General features: G+C 38.0%; 1 protein-coding gene across 1 annotated transcript in view; it reads left to right on the plus strand.

Moving 5' to 3' along the window:
• The window catches only part of SLC27A6 (solute carrier family 27 member 6), an 81581-nt gene that overhangs the window by 32984 nt on the left and 23736 nt on the right, over positions 1 to 24861 (plus strand). Inside the window, exon 5 of the mRNA XM_090279080.1 lies at positions 20162 to 20356. Within this exon, the coding sequence (XP_090135206.1) occupies positions 20162 to 20356 (195 nt within the window). The remainder of the gene's footprint in view (positions 1 to 20161; positions 20357 to 24861) is intronic.

Below are 24861 nucleotides of genomic sequence, written 5' to 3' on the forward strand. Positions count from 1 at the left end.
TTTTATAAAATGGCAGGAAAGATAGGCCTGCAATCCAGTTCACTTCATGTTTAGACTGATTAAAATTTCTGTGTATGTAGCTTTTATCTGATTATAAATTTAGATGCATGTTGTGTTTACAGGAAGCAATTATTCCAAGGTTGACTTAAATAATCTTTTAAGTGCTGTTTTTAAAAAAACAAACAACACTCATTATACTTGTTTTTCTATTTTTTTTTCTTTTGAATAAATGATTATATTAGAATACTTCTTTGTTTGGGTTTGCTTTAATTTATACTTGTCTTCCCACCTAAAGCAATCATTTCCACTTAGTTTTATAATTTGCCCCCTTTCAAAAGTAAAAACTTGCCCCCTTTCGAATGTAAACAGGAGAAGAGGTTTGCAATAGCCTTAAGTTTGTCTTTATTAGTTTGTTTGCTTTTTGTCCTCACAAGTTATTTTTCTTTCCCTGGTCTCATTTGTATTTCAAGATGCCCGTTTTTTAACTGTCTGATTTTCTAAACATTTTTGAAGCTACAAAGAACTGATTTGGTAATCCTATCAACAGCCCCTTGAAAAATGGTGATAGAAAATGCTTCCCTATGTGGCCAAGGCAGCAGAATCTGTGGGCTTCCCTTTGGCCTCTGAGCAACGCCTTTCCTAGACTAGAGCATCTCTCATTCATTACCTCTGCCATCATCACACCAACTTAAGGCATAAAAGGTGGGCTGGGATATCTTCCCTAGTTGGCTAACATAAGGAATCCTACCTTTACCCACAGCACAGCTGAGACAAGACTGGAGGTATTTAAATAAAACTTTATTAAAGGTATGGGATTACACAGGAGAAATACACATAGAAAATAATGTGAAACTGGATAATCTTACAAAATGTTTTTATTCATTATAAGCTTGGAGTTTACCAGGGAGAGACCTCCTGTCTAGCTCCTGACCTACCTTGTGGCAGAAGCAATTCTTCTTTTCATTTGGTCAGGAAAGCTTCAAATAGCTATAGATTTCCTAGATCCACACCTAAGATAGGGAGTCCCAGAGAAATGTTTTAGGTTATTGTTACCTTTATTCTCTTCAGAGAGATTTTACCAATGTTGGGGTTGTGATCTCACCTGAAGAGTCACAATGATTGGATTTTCTCTTCTAGTTTTCATTGTATTTTTTGGTAATATGATATCTAGTCTAAGTTAATTTAAGGAATTAATGTCCTCCAATAAGATAAAAGCCACCTTCAGTAAAGAACATAGTGGCACAATCTAATGAACTTTTTCATGACCTTTCTAAACTGTTCTCCTAGCCATTTCTAGTTTCTCTCATCTTTTAATAGAAACATTAGCTTTTGCAAGGTCATTTACTCAGTAAGTATTTATTGAATGGTTGAATACATGCACTTATTTTTTTCCTAAAATTTCACCATCTAAAATAATGCTGCAATTAGTATCTTCATGGGACATAGCCAGTTTAAGGGTCACGGAAGCAAAGGTAGTCAAATGGACATGGATATTTGGATGATTTTTATGGAATGTTTCTAGATTGCTTTTCAAAGTGGTTGACATGATTTAGAATGTCAACAATGTGGAAATATGCCTATTGCTCAGTTTTTATTAGTACTGGAGATCATTAAAATAGGTCTTCCAATTGTGTTGGAGAACTAGATGCTCGCTCAAGCTTCTAGTCCTTGAGGGAAGAACAGGGAAAATAGGCCGATCTTCATGGCCCACCCTTTCAGATAGGGTGGATGAAGCTCAATTTACCTGGGCTTCTCAATAATGTTTTATTTTAACAAGGAATGCCTTGTTTTGTTTTGTTTTATTTTGTTTAAGAGTGGGGAAAAGATTATTTAACTTATTTATAATTTTATAGAATGGCAATAAGCATATTTTAAATTTCTTTATTAAGATTACTGGCAAGATGGGATAGTGTTCTAGCTGTATTTGCCATTTAAAATCTCTTCTGAGTTTTTTACTCATTTAACTCTTTGGCGTATAATGTTTCATCTTACCCATTTGAGCTGTCATTTCATATAATAAAGATATTAAGAGTTGTCATATTTCCTACAAATCTTTTTTCAAGGTGTTTTCTTTTTTTATGAAATGAAATATCCTTTTCACCTCTTTGAATTTATAATGCACAAATTTTGGAGAAATTAGATAATTTGAGAAAACTGAGAATTGAAAAGTAATTCCTTATTTTAATTCTTAGCTAAAGTTTTTTTGAAGGAAAGACAATATTTGTGAAATAATCTGTAAGGCAAATTGAGGAAGAGTGAGGGAAATACAGCTTTGCCCAAAGGAAAGCCTAATCATTTTTCTGAGCAGAGATGCATTATATTACCTAATCCCCTTTTTGTTGATCTCACACAGAATGGGTACAAGCAGTTCTTGGCATTAAAAATTAGGAAAAGGAGAGTCATTCTGTTACGACATCTTATGCCTTCAAAATCTTACTTTTGCTGCCCAATAGTCATTCCTTTCAATGAACTTCTACAGGAAGGGGTGGTGTCTGCTGTTCAATGGAATAGCAGTGGATTCAGATAGAGCCAAAGAGTGAACAAGGGATGTAGTCCACATCCTCAAAGAATTAAAATTGAATGTCTCATAGCTGGGGCTTGAAGCCCCATAGACTTTTACTTAAAATAAATACTTAAGTTAAAGAAAGCAAGGAACCACATGTTCTCTAAATCTATCCAGATTTGTTGTCAATCTCAGGCCAGTAATGTATTCTAAGGAGATTTATCTGCAGGCAGATTCACAGTCTGAGTTGAGTGTTTATATGTAGTTGCATGAAAACGCCCAAGGATTGACTTTCCCTGGTGGAAAGTGTTTATCCACACCCCACACACAATCCTGACTTTTTTTTCTTTTTCAAAGCTCCAGTTGCAAAAGTTTCTTTTTCATAAACATTGGATGTGCCTCAAACTGCTGGCAGCAGCACTGTCCTTTAAAAAACACCGAGGTACTGGCTTTTCTTAGTCCCAGGGTGATGGGGTAATTATTCTCTTCCCTGAGACTAGAAGAACAGCTCTTCCCAACTTCTCAATCTTCCAGGTGTTCTACATTACTGAATCAACACCATACAGTTTCCAATTGGATCTAGTTTTATATTTTCTTAATATTAATGCTGCATTTAATATTAAAAGGTGAGGAATATGGTACAACTCTAGATGTCAGTGATCTTCTGGGAGAACGCCTGCTACACGAAATAACCATGCCTAAGGCAGTTATGATCATTAGCCATACCTAAGGATATACCTAGATATACAGTCATAAATGTCACTCATGCATTCATTCAAGTAATATTGTAGGTTTGGATATATGCAAAGCACATAAGACAAACAAAATCCGTTTTCTCATGGAACTGATACTCTAGTTTGGGAGAAAGAAAATAAACCAGCAAAAACATGAAGAAAAGTAACTACAGACAATGACAAGTATTATGAAGAAATAAAACAAGTTGAGGTGATAGAGAATGATGAGTGGTGCGAGTGGGACATTGCTATTCGATTGAGTGGTCAGGGAAGAGGTCAATGAAATGGTGACTTGTGAGATGAGGAACTGGTATGACAAGTGGGATCCAGTCATGGAAAAGCTGAGGGATTATACTCCTGAGAGAAGAGACTGAAAATGAAGAAGCCCACAGAGGACACAGCAAGGAGAATGTGGTTGGGTCAACCATGAACCAGATCTTAAAGGGCTTGGTACACCATAGAAAGAAATTTTTTTTTTACTTCCATCAGAGCATTTGTGAAAAGATAAAAGCACCTCTAGGGCAAGGGAAATAAAGGAAAGAATAAACAAATGGGACTGCATCAAATTAAAAAACTTCTGCATGGCTAAAGAAAACATCAGCAAAATGAAAAGGGAACCAACTGTACAGGAAAACATATTTGCCAATGGTACATCGGAGAAGAGTTTAATCTCCAAAATATATAAAGAACTCATACAGCTCAACACCAGGAAGACAAGCAATCCAATCAAAAAATGGTCAAAGACCTGAAGAGACACTTCTCCAAGGAGGATATACAGAAGGCCCATAGGCATATGAAAGGATGCTCAACATTACTAGCCATCAGAGAGATGCAAATTAAAACCACAGAGATACCACCTCACACCAGTCAGAATGGCCATCATCAACAAATTAACAAGTGCTGGTGAGGATGTGGAGAAAAGGGAACCCTGGTGCACTGTTGGTGGGAATGCAGATTGGTACAGCCACTGTGGAAAACTGGAATTTCTTCAAAAATCTAAGATCCAGTAATTCCACTACTGGGAATATACCCTAAGAATCCTAAAATGCCAATTCAAAAGATTTTATGCACCCCTATGTTTGTAGCAGCACTATTTACAATAGCTAAGTGTTGGAAACAACCTAAGTGCCCATCAGTAAATGAGCGGATCGAAAAACTGTGGTGCATTTACACAATGGAATACTACAGCAGAAAGAGAGAAGTCCTACCTTTTGCCACAGCCTGATGGAACTGGAGACTGTTATGCTAAGTGAAATAAGCCAGTCAGCAAAAGACAAATACCATATGACCTCACTTATAACTGGAACCTAATGAACAAAATAAACTAAGGAGCAAAACAGAACCAGAGACATGGGAACATGGAACAAATCAATAGCTGTAGGAGGAGGGGAGGCAGGGAGGATGGTGAAAGGAAGGGACTAGTTAAAGAACATATATGAATCATTCATGGACTTGGACCTTGGAGAGGGGATTGACTGTGGGTGGGAGGGTGTGCTGGATAGAGTGGGGCAAAAGGAAAAAAAAGAAATTGGGACAACCGTAATAGAATAAACAATATAATTAATTAAACTACAAATGGGGAAAAAAAGAAAAATATATTCTGTTTTGTTAGATACAGTATTGCTACCCTACATTATTTGCATTTGCATGAAATATATATTTTTATCCCTTTTTTAAAAATCTGTATGTATTTTTTATCCTGAGGTTTGTCTCTTGTAGGCAGCAAATATATATATATATATATATATTTGATTTCTTATCCATTCAGCTGCCCTATGTCTTATGACTGGAGCATTTAAGCCATTTACATGACTTTAATACACTCTGTCCTCCCTCCACCAGAGCCCAGGGAGAGTGACTGGCTGCAAACGAAATTTTGTATGTTGGCCCTTTAAGAGGGTGCCTGTGTCTCTAGCAGACTCCTGTCTTTCCCTGAGAGACAGAAACCTGGTGCTTTTCACAGCCCGATGTTATGTGGACGCCTCTTCCCAGCTCTGGTGCTCTGGGCAGGGGAGCCAAGCTTGGGGTTTAGACCCCACACATCTCAGAAGGATACCCTCCCTGCAGCTGAGATATCCCTCCAGAACCTCAGCCACTGTCTGTGGAATTGGGGCCAGCCCTTTTTGCATCTCCACCCTTCTTCCAGTCTTGATGTGTCATCTTCTGTAAATCCTTGGTTATAAGACTTCTCTTCAGCTAGTCTTCAGTTGATTATTCAGGATGACCAGTCTATAATTTAGTTGTAATTCCAGTTTGGCCCTGGGAGGAGGGGAATGTAGCTTCCACCAACTCCATCTTGGATCTCTCTTACCATTCCCCATTCTCTCAGGCAATACCTCCACCATTGTTCATGTCCATGGGTCATATGGATAAGTTCTGTGACTACTCCATTTCCTATATTGTACTTTATATCCCATGGCTATTCTGTAACAACCTGTTTGTACTTCTTAATCCCCTCACCTCTTCACCCATCACCCTAATCTCCCTCCCATCTGGCAACCATCAAAACACTCGGTATCCGTGATTCTGTCTCTGTGCTTCTTGTTTGCTTAGTTTGTTTTTTAGATTCAATTGTTGAAAGATTTTTATTTTTTGCCACTTTATTCATAATTTTCATCTTCTTTTTCTTAAATAAGTCCCTTGAACATCTTATATAATAATGATTTGGTGATGATGAAGTCCTTTAGTTTTTTCTTGTCTGGGAAGCTCTTATCTGCCCTTTGATTCTAAATGATAGCTTTGCTGGGTAGAGTAATCTTGGCTATAGGTCCCTGCTTTTCATGACTTTGAATATTTCTTGCCAATCCCTTCTAGCTTACAAAGTTTCTTTTGAGAAATCAGTTGACCTGTAGGTAACTAACTTCTTTTCTCTTATGCTTTTAAGATTCTTTCTTTATCTTTAACCTTTAGCATTTTAATTATGATGTGTCTTGGAGCTGGCCTCTTTGTATCCATCTGGTTTGGAACTCTCTGTGCTTCCTGCACTTGCATGTCTATTTCTTTCACCAAATTGGGAACGTTTTCTTTCATTATTTTTTCAAATAGATTTTCAATTTCTTGGTCTTTCACTTCTCTGTTCTGCACCCCTGATATGAATATTGGACATCTTGAAGTTGACCCAGAGGCTTCTTATACTATTCTCATTTTTCTTGAATTCTCTTTTCTTCTTGTTCTGATTGGTTGTTTTTTGCTTCCTCATGTTCCAAATTGGCTTCATCCACTCTACTGTTGTTTCCCTGTAAATTGTTTTTTATTTCAATTAGTGTGCCCTTGGTTTCTGACTGGATATTTTTTATTCTGTAAAGGTCCTCACTGAGTTCCTTAAACATCTTTATAAGCAGTGTTTTGAACTCTACATATGGTAGATTGCTTAACTCCATTTGATTTAGCTCTTTTTCTGGAGTTTTGATCTGTTCTTTCATTTGGGCCATGTTTCTTTGTCTCTTGGTTTTAGCAGTTTCTCTGTGTTTATTTCTATGTATTAGGTAGATCTGCTTTGATTCCGTGTCTTGATAGTGTGGCCTAATGTAGCATGTGTCCTGTAGGGTCCAGTGGCACAGCCTCCCCTATCATCTATGCTGGGTAGTTGAGGTACTCCCTTCTTGTTGGCTGAGTATACCCTCCTCTTGTAGTTGAGCCTTGATTGCTGTTAGCTGATCAATGGGAGGGAATTACCCAGGCCAGTCAGCTTCTCGGACTGGCTGTAACCACTGTTCACCAACCTCCACCCTCCAAGGAGGACCAGGGCAGGGTGCTGGTGCTCCAATATAGTCTATAGCTGTCCTCTGGGTGAGCTGGACCTGGGGTTTCCTGGATGGTGCAGGCCAAGGTCAACCCCCACCTGTGTTTTGTCAGGGCCACCCTGAGCAATAAAGCAATCTGAGATGGCTACTACTTGTGCTGGGCTTGGAGAGTCTCAGGTGAAACCAAGCTGTGAATCTAGGCAGGCTACTGCTAGTGCTGGGCCTGAGGCTCACTGGGGCCAGCTGTTGCTTTTTTGATAGGATTTAGGAAGTTGTGAAGCATGAGCCAAGACCAGCCATTCATATGGAAAGGCAGCTTGGGTAGGCCTGTAAATAGGGTGGTGCAGAGTCTCTGGGGACCTCCAAGGTGGGTCAAACAGTGTTAGCCAGGTTGATGGAATCTCAGATATGGCACCAGCTTGCTGGCTCTGTTGGCGGGGGGTTTAGAAAAGGGACAATGATCACTGCTCACCTTGATGCTGGACAGTTCAGTTTCTCCCTATATACCATTGGAGCCTTTCAAACCACTATCCTGCTGCTAGAGTTCAGAGGAAGTGAGTCTGAGTAGGTGAGTCCATGTGTGGGCTCTTTTAAGAGGAACTGCTTGGAGCTCCAGCAGTTTCTTCCACCAACTCGATCCCTGCTGGTTTTTGCAGCCAGAAGTTTTGGGGACTTATCTTCCTGGCACTGGAACCCTGGGCTGGGGGTCCTAGTGTGGGGCTGGGACTCCTCACTCCCAAGATATCCCCCCCAAATTTTTATCCCCCACACATGGATGAGAGACCAGAACGTTCTGTGTCTGCGCCTCTCCTACCCATCTGGATGGATGTGGTTTCTTTTATTCCGTAGTTGTTGAACTTCCATTCAACTCGATTTCTGACAGTTCTGAATGATGGTTGTTCTATATTTTAACTGTAATTTTGATGTGGTTGTGTGAAGAGATGAGCCATGTCTGCCTACATACACCATCATCCTGACTCACCAGTTATGTTTTAAATAAGTCTAAAGATAGTTATAGGCTAAATGCATTGACATTACCTTGTCCCTAATTCAGTGTATTACCATTTTTTCTTTTTTTTTTTCCTATCAAAAAGGGATATATCAAAAATATTTGTTTTATAATGTTCTCATTTTCTTAGTTTTTACATGACTTCAGGTGTTTTATAATCATGTTTTTCTCATTTCACATCTTGTAAAACATGTTACTATCAAAGCATTAATCTTTGAAAATTTTTCTCATCACAGTAACCTCTAAAGAATAACACTTTTAAATTAATATAAACTCTTAATTGTTATTTATTAAGATGTGCTGATTTAGTTTCATTACCATTTTCTTCTCTGCAACACTCAAAACAGTTGATTCATCTCCAAGATTTAGTTGTTTTAAGATATATATATACACACATTTTTATTGTTTCTTTTCCCTAGATATTTGAAGTATATTGTTACATGGTTGTGAAAATCACCTCTTTTTTAAATCTCAGTTTTCCTTAAATAAATCAAAGATGTGTTTAATATTCTCATACTAGATATGAAAGCATTTAGAACAGTTGGCAAAGTATCAGAACCCTTTTTTTTTTTTTCTGCTTCGAAGCTACAAATGTAGAAATATAAGAGACTAAAATAAGAAAGAACTATTAGCAGTGTAAATGCTAGTAGAATTAGAAGGGAATTAATAAATGTTTTAAGAGCTTTTAGAACTCTATATATATATATTAAAAGCTTTTAATAAGTGCTAATTTTAATATATAATGATTCATAGTTCATGGGTAAGGTACATATAAAATAGACATGTCTTTTTATGTCTCTCTATTCATACAATTCATGCTGTCATTTCCACTAAGAAGACACATATCCCTTATTTATTGAACTTCCCCCAAACATGTAGCTTTATGTAATCTTTGTGTAGAAAGTCATCAGATAGTACATTGGCTATGGAATCAAAAGACACAAGCTCAATTTCAAACTCTTTTTGTTGTATACTTTTCTGGTCATCATTTTTCCCTTTGGGCCTTGGTTCTTGTCTTTATATAAAATAAGTAACAATACTTACTTCTCCTAATTTGGCCTTTGATTCTCCCAATCCAGTTACAAGATATATGTGAAAAAAATGTAAACTGGAACACCCAATAAAAATGGAAGGGTTTTATTTTTAAACAGAATGTAGTAATGTTTTCCATGAATGTCATTATAAAATTAGAATATTTTTTGTGTGTGTTGAAAAATAGTTGGTCTTTGACTAATAAAAATTCCTACAACATTGATTGCAAAAGTCAATTTAAATAGATCATAATAACTTTAAAACAAAACTTTAATAATATTAAAATATTAACAGTTTAATGATTTATACTTGTCACAAATGAAAACACTAGAAATAAGAATATAAAATCAGAAACCCTGAAAATATTATGCTTATTTCCTCTTGGGTTATATACTGTTGTTACTATAAATGTGGTCTGTTAGATTTTCCTACATTCCAAATTGATTTAACATTTTAAAAGTTACATTCAAATTATTTATATTATTATTTATTTGCTGTTTTACATGGCCTATTCCTTTAATAATTTGTACCATGTCCTTGCTATGGGTATACAAAATCATGTTAGAAATTATCACTTTCTGCCCTGTAGTGAGGACTTAACAGCAAATACAATTATCTTCAGCAAATGATTAATGACTATAATTTTCCAATAGATCATTTTGCTCCTAATGGAAAAAATACATAGCAATTAATTTAGATTAAAAAAGATCAAGAATCTAACTCCAGCTTTTCCAGTAATTCACCGTGTGACATCAGGCAAGTCATTTATTTCTTTGTCCTTGGAGTTGGGGAGCTTGACATTCAAGCCTAAATTCCATGTCTTCCAAGCTCTGTGATCTTGAGCAAATGACCTTGCTTTTCTGAGCAACGCTGATCTCAGTTTTTTTTATCTGTAGAATGAATATAATAACAGTTACATCCAGAGTTTGTATAAGGATTAATGAATTAACTTAAGCATAGAAATTCCCATGGAAACAGACTGACCACAGTGCTAGGGGCTATCTGGAAAAGGAGACAGCCTTCTCCCAAGAGGCATCACAAGATGGTTTTCATCTCAGTGAATGTGCGAAAATTAAAGATCTTGTCTTCAGCCCGACAGGTTCACAACCCCATTTAATCAGTACATGTCTTTAGATTAGATTCATATACACCAGGCTCAAAAATGCCAGTTTATAGCTTTAAATTATCTCCATTGCTGGATCTTCCTCAATATTCCTGATCTCTAAATGTTAGAGTGCTCAGGACTCTAAATCAGACCTTTTCTCTTTTCTCTCTTCTTTCTTCCCCTGAACATGTTCCTGGCTGCAATACCATCTACAACTTAACTCTCAAATTTATATCTCCAGCCCTGTCTTCTCCCTTGATTTTAAGTTTTATATGTCTAGATTCCTACTTAGAAATCTAATTGACATCTGATGTCAAAAATGGCCAAAGCCTGTTTCCCACCTCCTTCATCAAAACGCATTCCTTGCCATCTTGACCTTTTTCAGTTAATGGCAACTCCATCCTTCCAGATATTCAGTCACAAAAAATCAGGAATCTACCTTGAAACTTCTTTTCCTCACACCTCCTGTTTAATCCATGAGCAAATCCTGCAGATTGTACTTTCAAATATATCCAGTCAAAGCGCAATTTACCACCTACCTGCTGCTCTCATTTAAGTCAGCATTACTTCCTGCCTAAAATGTTAGCAATAGCCTCTTGTTAACTCCACTTTAGCCCTCTCAAGTTCTACTTTGGAATAGCAGTTGATATGATTCTATTAAAGTTTAAGTCAGATTATTTCACTTTACTACTCAGATCCCTCTGATGGTTTACTTAGAAGAAAATCCAAATTCCCTTAGCACAGACCCCACAGCTCTAAGTGATCTGTTCCCCTGTTGGGACCTGCCCTGACCCTGCAGCCCCTATCCCACACCCACTCTACTTCACTGCAGCCTCACCGACCTCCTTGCTTTTCCTTCAATGCACCAGGACTTTCAGTTTCCCCCCACTGAATGTTCTCCTGGATATTTCCTAACCCAGTCACATACCCCCCTAGGCAGGGCCTTTTCTGGCCACAGTCCCTATTAATGTCTGGTATGGTCACCTTAACCAACTCAGATAGGCCCTGTACCCTAAATTTAGTTATGTTGATGCCACATGTGCACTGGGGTAATATGAAAAGGTTTATTATTCATATAATGGGGCTTCCTGGGGTAAGCAGGGCACAGTCCTAAGCATGTTGAAAAATGGCTTGAAAAAGTAGGGAGAGACTGGTTCAGGTTTTATTGTGATAATCAGGCAGCACTGGGATAAGGAGTCTTGTGCATACAGAACTGCTTGTGTGCCTTGAACTTCCTGTTGGTGCCAAAGGAAAGAGCACAGGGCTTTCTCATTGGCTTGCCAGATGTGGGCAGAAGAGGAAAGAGCACTGGTGGGGCTGAACGTTATCAATAGTTAAACATCACGAATGGAGTCAAACTCTTTATTACAATATTTGTCTTCTCTTCTTTCACTGCTTTGTTTTTCTTCATATAACCTATTAACTTCTTACATATTACCCTTACATTAGCTCACACACACTATAAGTTCCAGGAAAGGAGGGAGTTAATGTTTATTTTTATCTCTGTTGTATCCTTAGTACCTACAATGGTGTCTGACACATAGTAGATGCTCAATGAAAATTTGTAGAATTATTTCTTAAAAATCAAGTGATAAATATAACAACCCCAGTTGCTGGGAACGTATGTACTCGTGACCAGTCCAATTTTTCCCTAGTCCTAGACCTGCAAGGGAAGCTCAGTTATAATGAGAAAGTCAGACTTCCTGGGGAGGACATTGCCCAAAGCGGGAGTTTAGGGAACTCAGAGATTTGCATCATTGCATAGAGGGTGTCAGGCCATCGCTGCATCCAGCTCACAGCAGAAACGATCTTACTAATGGGCATCTGCACTTTTTAGAACGTTTCATTAATGAATCATGGTAGTTGTGGCTCAGGTGACCCTTTTCCTGGGTTTTCAGGGAATAGCAATTTCCCTTTATGTCTACACAGCCATTTTTTTAGGTTAGAGGCAAGTGTTGCAGATTCTTGGAGCTTGTCTTTCTGTCCAAGGCAATGGAAATGTCTCTGGTCTGAAGCATTGTTTTTCTCCCACTTTAATAGAAAACACCTATTCAGAATAGCTGGTCTATTAATGGCAATCCCTATTGCTATAGTATCTAGAAAATGAATTTGAAATAAGCCCACAATGTGGTTTTGTTTTGTTTGTTTTTTGCTGTAGCACTTGAGATCACAGAGATATTTTCTAATTATTACTTATGCCTTAAAATGTTTTGTGAACTGATGGCTGGCATCCCTGAAACCATGGCCTGCCCAAACCCAGGCTGGAGAGGCAACATGACAGACACTTTTAGGGGACAGCTGGAGCCCCGACTGTCTCAGCGTGGCACGCTTCGAATTTTATGTACTCTCCCAACCTCTCTCAAAAGAGGCCACACCCTCTCCCACTACCATTCCTTTCCTGCTTCAGTATAAGGATTCTCTGATATCTTGTTTGTGTTTAATGTTATTTTGTACCTGTTCTATAACTCCTACTTGGCTTGCTGTCATATTTTTCAGTGTGTATATTAGTGTCTGTGAAGGAAGCAAACTGTTGGAACCTGTAGTTATCGTTGTGGGGGAGGTTGGTGTGGCACGTGCATGTGTAATTATCAGTGAGAAATGATGCCCTTTTGTTTTCACTATGAAATTATGTTTCTTTTCTATCTCTCCATCTATTAACAAACAGTACAGTCTTTGTTGACCGAGAAATCAAGGTTGCTACAAAACTACCTGCATGTAAACAGAACTTCCAGTTTCACTTTTTATAGGCGTATCCAGAGGCCATTCAGCCTGGGTGTGTCACGGATTCTCTGAGTCGGATTAAGCACATGTTCTGAAAGAAAGAGACTTTGTGGGAGGCCTGCTCTCTCTGGCAATTGAATAAATAAACCTGTGACCCTGTAGGAGGTCACTATAGTTCAGTCATTGCCTCACAGTGACTGAACTATAGCAAGTCAACAGACAGCACTGCTGGAAAAACAGGTCCCAAAGAAGGTTTTTAGAAAACAAGAGCCTTGGTTCTTGTTTGTCAATGTGCCTCTTACTGGTACAGTCTCATAAGTTTGACGCATGGCACTGAAGGCCAGAGGAAACTGGTCTGCTGAAAATCCAAGATTTGGGGCAGCATTAAAAGCTCTGACCCATTCAGCTAATCCTCTTTTAAATTCCAAATGGGATTTTAAATGGCTGAAGATAAAATGAGTACTTTCTGCATATCGTAAAATGGCTTGCTCTATATGTATGTGGGAGTGTGTCAACATTTAAACACTACTGAATTAGAAACTCGTGTTCTGATTGCTTCCCATTAATGAAATCATGGGGAAAGGCTTAGAAAAATAGAGTATGGGCTTTTAAGGGTTTTTTTTTTTAAGCTGATTTTTCTCTCCCTTTCTTTTCTTTCTCTCCTTCCTTCCCTCACTCCCCCCTTCCCTCTTCCCTGCATTCCTTTCTTGAACCTGCCTTCCCTCCCTTTCTTTTTCACAAATGGGTTGTGAGCATCTCTTATGCACCAGGCATCATCCTAGGCAATTGGTACAGCAGAGGATAGAGTAGGCAACATTCCCTGCCCACATAGCACTTGCATTTTAATGTGTTCAAATTCTGTCTCTGTTTATTTGGTATGTGATCTTGGACCTGAACTTCATTATCTCAATGTGCAAAATGGGGATAATGCTTTTATTTTATAGTGTCGTGGTGATTAAAATGAAATAATACTTGGACATGGAACTCAAACATATTCACTCCCTTTGCTTCTCCTGATTTGGCTGCAAACATGTTTCTTGTTCCTGTTCTGCACTCTGCATTTCTGCATCTGCTCTCTTTCTTGGTCTCTCCCTCTCCATCAATTTCTGTTTGTATGTCTTTCTATTGTATTTTCATGTATGTCTTTCTGTGTGTCTCAATATCTATGTCTCTGTGCATCTACATATTTGGATGTCTATGTGTGCGGCCCTCTCTCCTTTGAGTATGTCTGTCTGTGTCCAGGTTTGTTTGGGTTTGCTTTTGCTTTTCTGAGAGAGAAAGAGAGAGAGAGAGAGAGAGAGAGAGAGAGAGAGAGAGAGAGAGAGAGAGAGAGTGACAGTGACTGTGTGTGCGCACATGTGCATGAAAGAAAGAGCATCTCCGTGTGTGTGTGTCTGTATCTCTCTCAGTGTGTGGGTCTCTCTCTGCATCTGTCACTGTGTCTGTGTTTATATGTAGAATCTCCATTTCACTCTGTTTTGTTTGTATTCTCTCTCTGTCTCTCATCTTGCTCCTTGTGTCTCTCTTGCTTTCTTTGTGGGTCTTTTTTCACTTTCTTTAACTTTCACTCTGTCTTCCCTGCTTTCAGTCTGTCTCTGTCTCTCACTGCACTCTCTCTTACTCTGTCCATCTCTGTCTCTCTCTTCCACACTAGTATTTCTCTTGTATATATATGCAGGTGTTATATATTCATTCATTTACTTAATTGTATGCATATTTATGCATGCATGCTCTCCTCATTCTATTCCCAGCATAACTTAGATATCCAGTGATATTTAGGTAGTAACCTCATGGCTCAGGAAAAATTAAAATGAATAGGAATTTGTTCTAAAGAAGGCTTGAGGGAATTGATGAACAGAGAAAGGGGATTTTTAAAATTATACACAGGTGTTATGAACACTTGGTTCTATTTTAGATGAAACACTGCTAGTTTCACAACAAATTCAAAATGGACACATGTAAAAACAAAAATAATTAGTTTTCTCAATTTCCACATTTTCCAGGGTCACTTTTTAAGGCTCTTTTTTCCAATTCTGATTATTTTTTTCTTCCTCACCTTTGTCATTTTGCTGACTCTCCTTTTCCATTTTCCTGACCACAATCTGGGTTCTTCCCATATTGTCTTTTATCTGGACCACTTCAGCCACTATTCCGGACCCCTGGCATCCTCTCAGTCCATCATAACAGTTGGAGCCAAGTTAATGTTGCTTTTACATCGGGCTCTGCTTGATGCCCTCTCTTGGCTTCCAGTCATCTTCCAGGGTCACAAGAGAGCTTTGCAACATCACTAGTCAGGCAGTTGTTTTTTTAAAGGCTTATTTGACCAATATTTTGCCCACCTACCAATATGCTCAATGTGTCTAAGAAGCTCTTCACCTCCTTTACAAATGAAACCAATGCCCAGTTATTTCCAATGAGATAAGGCCCTTTGTGAGAAATGTAAAATGAACATGCATGAGAATCTGGATGAGAAAGCTTAATGCACCAATATTTGTAGCACCAGTACTGCCCAGTTAACCAGACAGTGCTTGACTTGTGTCAATATTAAGAATTTGTTGCTTTTTTTTAACTTTACTTATAATTTAGGACAGAAGCAGCAAGCTTTTTCTATATAGTATCAGAGTAGTAATTATTTTAGATTTTGTGGGTCATTCTGTCTCTGTCACAACTACTTAAATCTGCCTTTGTGTTGCAAAAGCAGCAATAGACAATTCATATAAGTGATTATGATTATGTTCTAATAAAACTTTATTTATAAAAACAGGAGATAGTCTCATTACCTGAGTGATTGTCTCTACATATAGGTCTCATTCAATCCTGTCTGCAGCGCTGCCTCCTGAGAGTCAGTGGTTTGCCTGAACTAAGTATGCGGTGGTCTGTGGGCTTCACTTTAAAACTGGTTTCCCTTTTCTATCCTAATGGCTTGGACAGAAAGAGCCCAGAGGCCTGAGAGGGGGGGAAACCTAAAATATTCCCCTCAGGGTGCTGGATGGAGGGGAGCAAGGGGGGGAGAATTGGAACTACTGTAACAACATAATCAATAAAATATACAATAAATAAATAAACAAACAAACAAATAAATAAATAAAAATATTCCCCTCAGCCCAAACTAAGTATAGTGGGCAAAAGGGCTTTGGACAGGTGTGACATGCCTTGCACACCTTCCTCCAAAGAAGCCCTTCTTTTCCCTAATGTGGGACATTGAAAAATTAATCCCTGCCTTTTGTCATCTAGTGGTTATGGTTTCAATGATGCCTTTTAACCCTGTTGCCAAATCTGTTGCCCCCAGAATATGTACAAGAGTGACAGCTTGTTAAACCGAGCATGCCTTTGCCTGGGGACAACCAACTGATCTGGAGTCTGTCTGCAAGATTCTTGCCCATGTGGGAAGGCCATCCTCCCCTCCACACCCCCTCTTATTAGAGATTTCTGGACCCAAGGGTAGGTAGGACGATGACCATGTCCAGCTTGAAGCAGCTAGAGGAGTGCGAGACCTTCAACCATTGTCCTTTATAAAATTATAAAGGGTCTTAAGTCTGAGAGGGGGTAATTGTTAGAACGGTGGTCCCCATTAATTAATTAATTTTAAAAAAAACAGGAAATAGTCTAGATTTGGCCACTGTAGGCTATAGTTTGCTAACCCTTGATTTCGTCTTTGTGATAACATCTTATTTTATATATCTTTCAGATAAAATTTTCATTCCTATGTAAACTTACTTTTTAAAATCTTCTGGGTTTTTTTCCTTTCTCTCTCTCCTTATATGCATATACATATAAGTGAGTAAGAGTTTGTGTGCGTGCGTGTGTGTGTGTGTTCGCCAAATATAACAGTATCTTTGGGCTTGCTATAGGGCTTCACATAATTTTTACATTATTATTTTTTATATTATTTTTATTTATTTTTATATATTTTTGTTATTACATATTATTTTTATATATATTACCTGGATCATAATTTGAATCAGGCAAACAAAATCTGAAAAATGTCAATGACAACTTCAGATAATTATCTCAATAAACTGTAAAATAACTCATTTATATCACATGTCAGTTACATCATTTATATTTTACTCCTTCAGTAGTGCTTTTATATAGATTCTTAGTTACCTTTTAAAGGAAGATTTTTAAAGAATTGTTTAAAAGTATTTTGTTTATACATCTTAGAAAAATCGGTTAAAGATGTTTGTAAGATTTTAGACATTTATTAATTGAGGAACTTTTATTTGCAAGTCTTTGTATAAGTATAGTTGAAAGAATTTAAAATTAAACTTTTATGAAGTCTGAATTGGCAATAAATGAAATAAATCATTATATAAAATTTTAAATGCTACACCTTTCTCACAGGTTTAGTTCTAGATGAATATAATGATTAAATTAAAATCTGTTTTTTTTTTTTTGGCTATGGGATGAGAAAGGAGACTTAATCATAAATTTAAAAACGTGAACAAGAGAAGAGAATAATATATTTAATTATAAAAATAAACACACTGAATAAAAATATTAAAAGTAAAATAAAAGGAAATGAATAATGCTATTAACATAAAATGTTAATTTTATTTATCATATGACATTCAATTTGTCTAAAATCAAAGAAAAACAAATTGAATCTAAAAATGAATACACCATGTTTTCTTATCAAATCAATGATGTTTAAAACTAAATGGAAATCTTTAGTTCTAGTGCATTGAGGAGGCATTTTGTAAATAGGATGGTCTTTTTATACAACAATTTGATAGCAAAATCATAAAAATATTTACAACTATTATCTTCTTCCAGGAATCTGTCTATCCTAATGAGATGAAAAGATTTCTAAAAATATTCACTCAGTATTATTTATGAGTACATATTTATAAACAGTGTAGTTATCCAAAAATAGATGACAGTAAATAAATTGTGGTATCATTATATGAAAATCATATAATCATGTTTTTAAAAGATAAGAGCTCAGAATTTAGAATAGTGCTCAGAATGTAATATATATTAATAAAGTAGAATAGTAGATAGTTCTATATAAAGTGTGCTTATAACTTTTTATATTGATATATGAAAATAATCATGTTGGTGTGGTAGATTACAGCTTACTTTTTTTTTCATTTTTTTGTACTTTCAAAACTTTCTATCATATGCATACATTTCAACATGAGGAGATATAAATTCTCTTTTTTCCACAACATGAAATAATGAATCAGTTAATCTTTTCTCATATGCCCTCATATGCCCTAAAGCATGATCTGAATTTTCTTTTAAAAGAGAGGGAAATAGAATAAAAATAACTTGAGAGTTAAATAAATGAATTTTATATTTCTTGACAAAAACCTTTCCTTAGTTTTGATAATTTGATTTTCTATATCAATTAAATCATTTTGGATGAGTGTTTATTCTTATTTAATAAGCTTCTGTAGCTATAGCCCACAAAGATTAAAGTCAATGGACTGTGGTTTATAAAACACCTCCCTCCCCCCTCAAAAACTATGTTATTTTTACTGGAACTGCATTAAAATTAGATATTTGGGGAAGTTTTTAATCTTTTTTTCTTTATTTTATTCTTGTTTATTCTATTACAGTTGTCCCAATTTTTCTCCCATTGCTCTCCTCCATCCAGCTCACTCCCTGCTCCTGCAGTCTATTCCCACATCATTGTCTATGTCCATGGGTCATTTATATGTGTTCTTATGTGCTTGGACTAATCCCTTCCCCTTCTATCCACCATTTCCCAAACCCTTTTCTCAGGCAGCTGTCAGTCTGTTCCCTGTTTCCATGTCTCTGGTTCTGTTTTGCTCATTAGTTTATTTTGTTCATTAGATTACTCTTTATTGGTTTCCAGAATATGCCAACACATTTTATAAGTAATAACACTTGCTAAAACTCATCTCTGACCTGAAAAACATCCAAGAATTGAGCCATATTAGAGTGTTCTCTGTTCTAGCAGAATGAATCCTAAGACTTCCCAACTCTAGTGTTTCATATAGGAAAACAGCAGTGGGAGGTCCAAGAGCTAGTTCCTGCCAGGTAGGCAATATCTGACATGCCCATAGGTGCATGCCCATGCCCAGGGAAGACAGCTCAGAATTATATTTAGTAGTTGAAAAGAATCCTCTATCTTGGAAGGAGCTGCTGTTATATGAGTTTTTTCTCTACCTGTAAAATATTTAACTTAAACCCCCGTAATGCGGGCCTAAGTCCACAACAAGTCAGACTGTTGTTTTCAATGTACCCACAGTCTTAGCTGTCACTTATTTATTTTTTTAATTTAATTTTTATTTTATCAAATTAGTTTTTAACAGTTTAAAAAAGTCAAATAGTACTCTCAGGATAAACAGTACTCTCCTGCTGTCGATAACGTTATCTCTGCAGTCAACACAGGAGTATGTTGTCTTTTCAAATTAGTGTTTTCGCATCCCCAGATGAATACCCAGAAGAAGAATCGCAGGATCATTTGGTAGTTCTATATTTAATTTTTTGAGGAAACTCCACATCTTCCCATAGTGGTTGCAATTCACTGTGGAAATCCCGCCAGCAGTGCACAAGGGTTCCCTTTCCTCCATATCCTCTCTAACACTTGTTATTTCTTGTCATTTTGCTAACAGTCATTCTAACAGGTTATGATTTTTGATGGTTGTATAATTCATATTAATTAACATAGTGATTATTGAATATAGGATAAATATAGTTTTAGTTTTCCTTTGAAATCAAAATATTGTCTAGAACTAAATATTAGAGCATTGCACATTGAAAAATATAATATTGCAAGTAGTAATCATAATATTTGAAAGCCAAATATTACAGTGTTTAAATAACTTCAGTTTATTGCTTACTGTAGGCTGAGCACTGGGCTTAACTGTATACTACGGTATGTAAGTGAGATAGATATTATTATCAGTTTTTGCAGACTAATAAACTGAGAATTGGAATATTATTCAACCTCTTATTCAAAATTATATTGATAATAAATGATATAGCTAATAATACAAACTCATGTATTTTACAATATTTTTAAAGTAATGCTTTTTTCTTGAAATATACTTTCTTCCTTACCTGATCTGTACCAAAATAATGTTTCAATATGCCTGAGTTTAGGAAGAGCTTTTCCCATATATGGGAAAATAAAAGCCATATTGCTCTGGGCCAGTTTAGTTTCATTAGCTGTTGGACATGGTTCTGTAACAGTTACATGAGTTTCTTTTTTTACTTTCCTTCCATTATTGCACTTATGCAACTTCTAGATATTTACCATTTATGTGATAGTAATAAAAGAAAGAATTGGGAATTAGAATTTAACAAATACAAGTAAAATCTTTTTTTTTTTTTTAACAGAGACAAGGAGAAAAGGATCATCAGGTGCGTTTGGCAGTTGGAAATGGTGTACGGACTGATGTATGGAGAGAATTTTTAGACAGGTTTGGAAATATTAAGATGTGTGAGCTTTATGGAGCAACTGAAGGGAACATTTGTTTTATGAATCATACTGGGAAAATTGGAGCAGTCGGGAGAACAAATTTCTTTTACAAAGTAAGTACTATTTTTTTTCCTTACAAAAGAAATATTTTGAGACCTGCTGACCTCTCTTTTAGTTTTGTGTTTGTACATTATGGTAAATATTATCACGCATTTTTTTAAAGTTGAGAACTTCTATAAATAAAGCAGTGGCCTCTAGGTAAACTATAAGTTATGAAAACCTCAACCTCCCATCCTTTCCTTCTATCATATGGGAATAATGATGCCTAATTCTTTTGTTTAGTTTTAAAATTTAATGATAAAAGTATAAAAAGCAGGCATAGATTCTGATATATATTAATTTGACTCCATTATCTTTGAGTATTTTCAATCCATTATTTCTAATTACTTTTCATTTTTATATCATTCAGAAATTATGTTTAAACTTCTGTGGTTTAAAAACTATATCAAGATACCACTAAAATCTTAAAAGCAGGTAAAAAAATCACCTTCTTCAGAAAGACTTATACCTGCATTCTCAATAGCAACCATGGAAGACAAAAGATAGTAGACAGATTATCTTCACCAGACTTAGAGAAAATAAGTGTCAAATAAAATTAGTACTCAACAATATTTTTTAAAGAAAAAAATTGAAAATAAATAAAATAGTCTAAAAATTTATATAACCTTAAGGGAAAATAAATTAAGAATCATAGTAATGTTACTACAGGTGGCGGTCATTTGGAGTCTGGGGGGAGTCTTCCCCCATCCCCAGGCAAGATGGCTGCAGGAGGAGGCTCTTACACTGAGCATGAATAAAGCCCTTCCCCCTGCCCCTCCAATACCAGACTGGGGGTGGGACCAAGGGAAGGCAGAAACATGTGCCATCGAAATCAAAATGGTGGCAGGGGAGGTTCTGGACCAAAGAGGCCTGTCAGTCTTTTTTTTTTTTTTTTTTTTTAATATGCTTTATTGATTATGCTGTTACAGTTGTCCCAATTTCTTTTCTCTCTGTTCCCCTCCACCCACTGATCTCCGTTCCTCCAGTGGTCCCACCCCCTTAGTCCATGCCCATTGGTTGTGCATATAGTTCTTCTCAACATCTTCCTGTCTACTCCACTCCCTCCTACTATGATTCTTAATTCCTGTATCATCTCCCTCTCTGTCCCCCCTTCCCAGTCCCCACTGACCTCCCCCCCAAATGTTCCCCATACCTATAATTATTTTCCCACTCTTGTTGCCTACTTAGTTTGCCTTTGTTTCGGTTCCCCAGCTTCTGTTGCTGGTTGTTGTGATATAGTTTTCACTTTAATGTTCAGTTTTGATCCTCTTTCTCCTAAACAAGTCCCTTTAACATCTCATATAACAGTGGTTTGGATCTGATTAACTCCTTCCCTTTACTTTGTCCTGGAAGCACTTTCTCTGCCCTTCTATTCTGAATGACAGTTTCGCTGGATCTTGTAATTGTGGTTGTAGGTTTTTGCTTTTCATTCCTTTGAATATTTCTTGCCAGTCCCTTCTTGCCTGCAGGGTCTCCCTTGAGGTGTCAGCTGATAGTCTAATTGGGACCCCTCTGTACACGATTCTTTTCTTCTCTCTTGCTGCTTTTAAGATTCTCTCTTTATCTTTAATTTTTGACAATTTGATTATAATGTGTCTTGGAGTGGTTCTCCCTGGGTCCAGTTTTTCTGGAACCCTCTGTGCTTCCTGGACCTGTAAGTCTATTTCCTTCCCCAAATTCAGGAAGTTCTGCTTCATTATTTTTTCACATAATTTTTCAATTTCTACTTGTTCTTCTTCACCTTCTGGCAACCCTATGATTTGGATGTTGGCCCACTTATAGGTGTCCCATGGGTTTCTGAGCCTCTCCTCATATTCCTCACTTTTTGTTTCCTCTTTCTGCACTGGTTGAGTCTTTGTTCCTTCCCTATGTTTTGATTTGTTGATTTGATCCCTGGTTTTCTTTCCCTCACCACTAGTTTTGTATGTGTTTTCATTCATTTCAGCAGCACTAGCCTTTATTCCTTCCTTGTCTTGTTTAAGATCTGATGTTAGGTCTGTAAGCATTCATATAACCAAAGCTATGAACTGGGCCTCGGAAAGATTTCCTATCTGCTACTTCATTAGATTAGATATTTACTGTCTGGTCAGATGCATCACTAGGATCTCTATCATGATCTGTGCCATCCTGACAGTTTTGTGTTTAGCTTTGCTTCCTGGGCAGGGCTGTCACACCTCCTGCACTATACAGGGCAGAGCCCCATGCACTCGTAACTACCACAAGACCCTTCTCATCACACTGCGGCGCTTTGTGTGGGGGCAGGGGTCCAAGATGAATTCCTGCCGTTCACTCTCCGCTGAGAGATCGGGAGCCTCCTCCTCCATCCCCACCCCCTCCAGCCCTCACAGTCCAAGGCAACGGAGATCTGCCTTCCCCAGCATTGGAATCACAAGCTCACAGGTCTGGTCTGCAGCCAGGGATGCTCCCCAGGCGCTTCTTGCCTCCCCTTAAATACAGGTGTCTGTGCTTACCGCCATCCTGCCCCCATCATGCCACTACTGCCACTGCCAGCACAGCTTGACCTCTCCACCCCGGCTTTGCCCTCGTACTCATCCCGATGAACACCACTTCTTTATAACTTCATACGTTGGACTTTTATTTATTTTCGGGAACTTCTGGTTATTTCTGGTTTTGCGGTAGTTGTATTCCTTCTTAGTTGTAGATGGAGATGGAGTGTGTCAGTCTAGACCACCATATTGCCGGGAAGTCTCCTGTGTATGTTTGCCCCTGTGTCTTAGGTAGAGCTGTCACTCCTGTTATGTTGTAAGGGGTGGAACCTTAGGGATTCGTCAGTACAAGGCAACCTGGTTCACCATGTTGTGGGGCTGTATGTGGGGGAGGGGTCTGAGAAGGAACAATGCTGCTTGCCCAGCACTCACCCCTTTTCCAGGCACTTCTTCCACTTTCGTATGGGACTGGTGCCTCTCTAGCTGTTGCCCTGACTGTCGTTCCCAGAGTGGATGGGTCTGTAGACATTCTAGGTCCATGGCGGCCCTTTAAATAAGCGGACTCTGCTGAGAGACCAGCAGTTTCTGCCTCCTCCCCAACCCCCACTGCTTTGCACAGTCAAAAGCAATGAGGCTTGATTTTCCCTGGTGCTGGGACCGTGAACTGGGAGGTCTTGTGAAGAGCTGGGAACGCTCCCCAGTTGTCCCTCCTGACTTTTTTAAATGTGTAACTGTGCTTTCCACTGATCTGCCGCTGCGGCCGCTGCTGCCACCACCACACCACATCCTCTCCCCCCTGGCTCTGCCTCTCCTACCTGTTTGGATGAGTATTTCTTCTTTATATCTTTGTTTCCATGCAGTTTGATTTTCTGGAACTTCTAGTTGTTTCTAGTTTTGAGGTAGTTGTATTCCTTCTTAGTTGTGGAGGGAGACGGAGTGTGTCAGTCTAGGCCTCCATATTGGCCAGAAGTCAAGGCCTGTCAGTTTTGCCTGGGGAAAGAACGGATTGGTTGGGAGGTGGACCCACCTGAAGCACACGAAAATTTAGGAAGTTGATTGGTCATTTTTGAGAAAGCACTGGGTCTTTCAGTGGAACAAAGAAACTCTCCTGTTCGTGGCTCACTACTTGGATGTTGCACTCGCCTATTCTCCCATACAGTAATCCTCTCCATATCGCAGTTCACTTATCATGGCCTCACTGTATCGTGGGATTTTAAAAAATATTTAATTATTTATCGTGGACTTTTCGCTATATCATGGGATTTTGCGGTACTGTATACGTATGTTGTTAAAGTTACATAGGTTTAAGAGTGTAGAATAAATGTAAGGTTCCCTCTTTGCATGGGGTCTAGAACATATATCTGCAATAAGTGAGGGAATACTGTAGCAGCCACATGGCCAATAGCCTCCAGGAGGTAGTGTCTCTCAGTGTCTCTCTCTCCCTCTCCCTCTCCCTCACACTCTCCTTCTCCCTCTCCCTCTCTCTACCTGTGTGTGAGTGAGTGTGAGTGTGTGTGTGTCTCTAATCTGTTGCTGCATTTCCTGATGCATTTGTCTGCTCTCTTGTCTGGGAGTACACAGCCTTGCGGCCCTTGCAGCCTCATGCCCATGGATGCCAGGAGGGAGCCTGAAATGGGCAGCAGCCAGGAACAAGCTAAACTACCTGGATGACCACTTAGGAGCCACCTGCGGGCTCCAAAGGATGGTACTTTAAAGGGGATCAGGAGCTCTGGTCACTGGCTCCTGTTTTGGTCTTACTGAGGACAGTTGGACTTTGTCTTGGTCTTGCAGAGGAGATGGGCTCTGAGATGGGGATCCACCATTCTCCCAGATCATGCATCATCTGAATAAAACCTTTTTCCTTTTTCACCAGATGCTGCCTCATGAGTTTGGCTTTTGTGATGGCAGGCAAACAAAACCATCTTTTTTGTTTGGTAACAGTAAGATATTATATACATCTCTTTCAAAACTTGACAGAACAAAGAAAAACTTTAATGATAGAGAATATTTGAATAATACAATAAACAAACTACTTGAACTAATGAACGTATGTAGGACACCACATCTAAAAG

The sequence above is a fragment of the Furipterus horrens genome, unplaced genomic scaffold (genome assembly GCF_987537825.1).
Source record: "Furipterus horrens unplaced genomic scaffold, mFurHor1.1.pri manual_scaffold_5, whole genome shotgun sequence".
Classification (NCBI taxonomy): Eukaryota; Metazoa; Chordata; class Mammalia; order Chiroptera; family Furipteridae; genus Furipterus; species Furipterus horrens.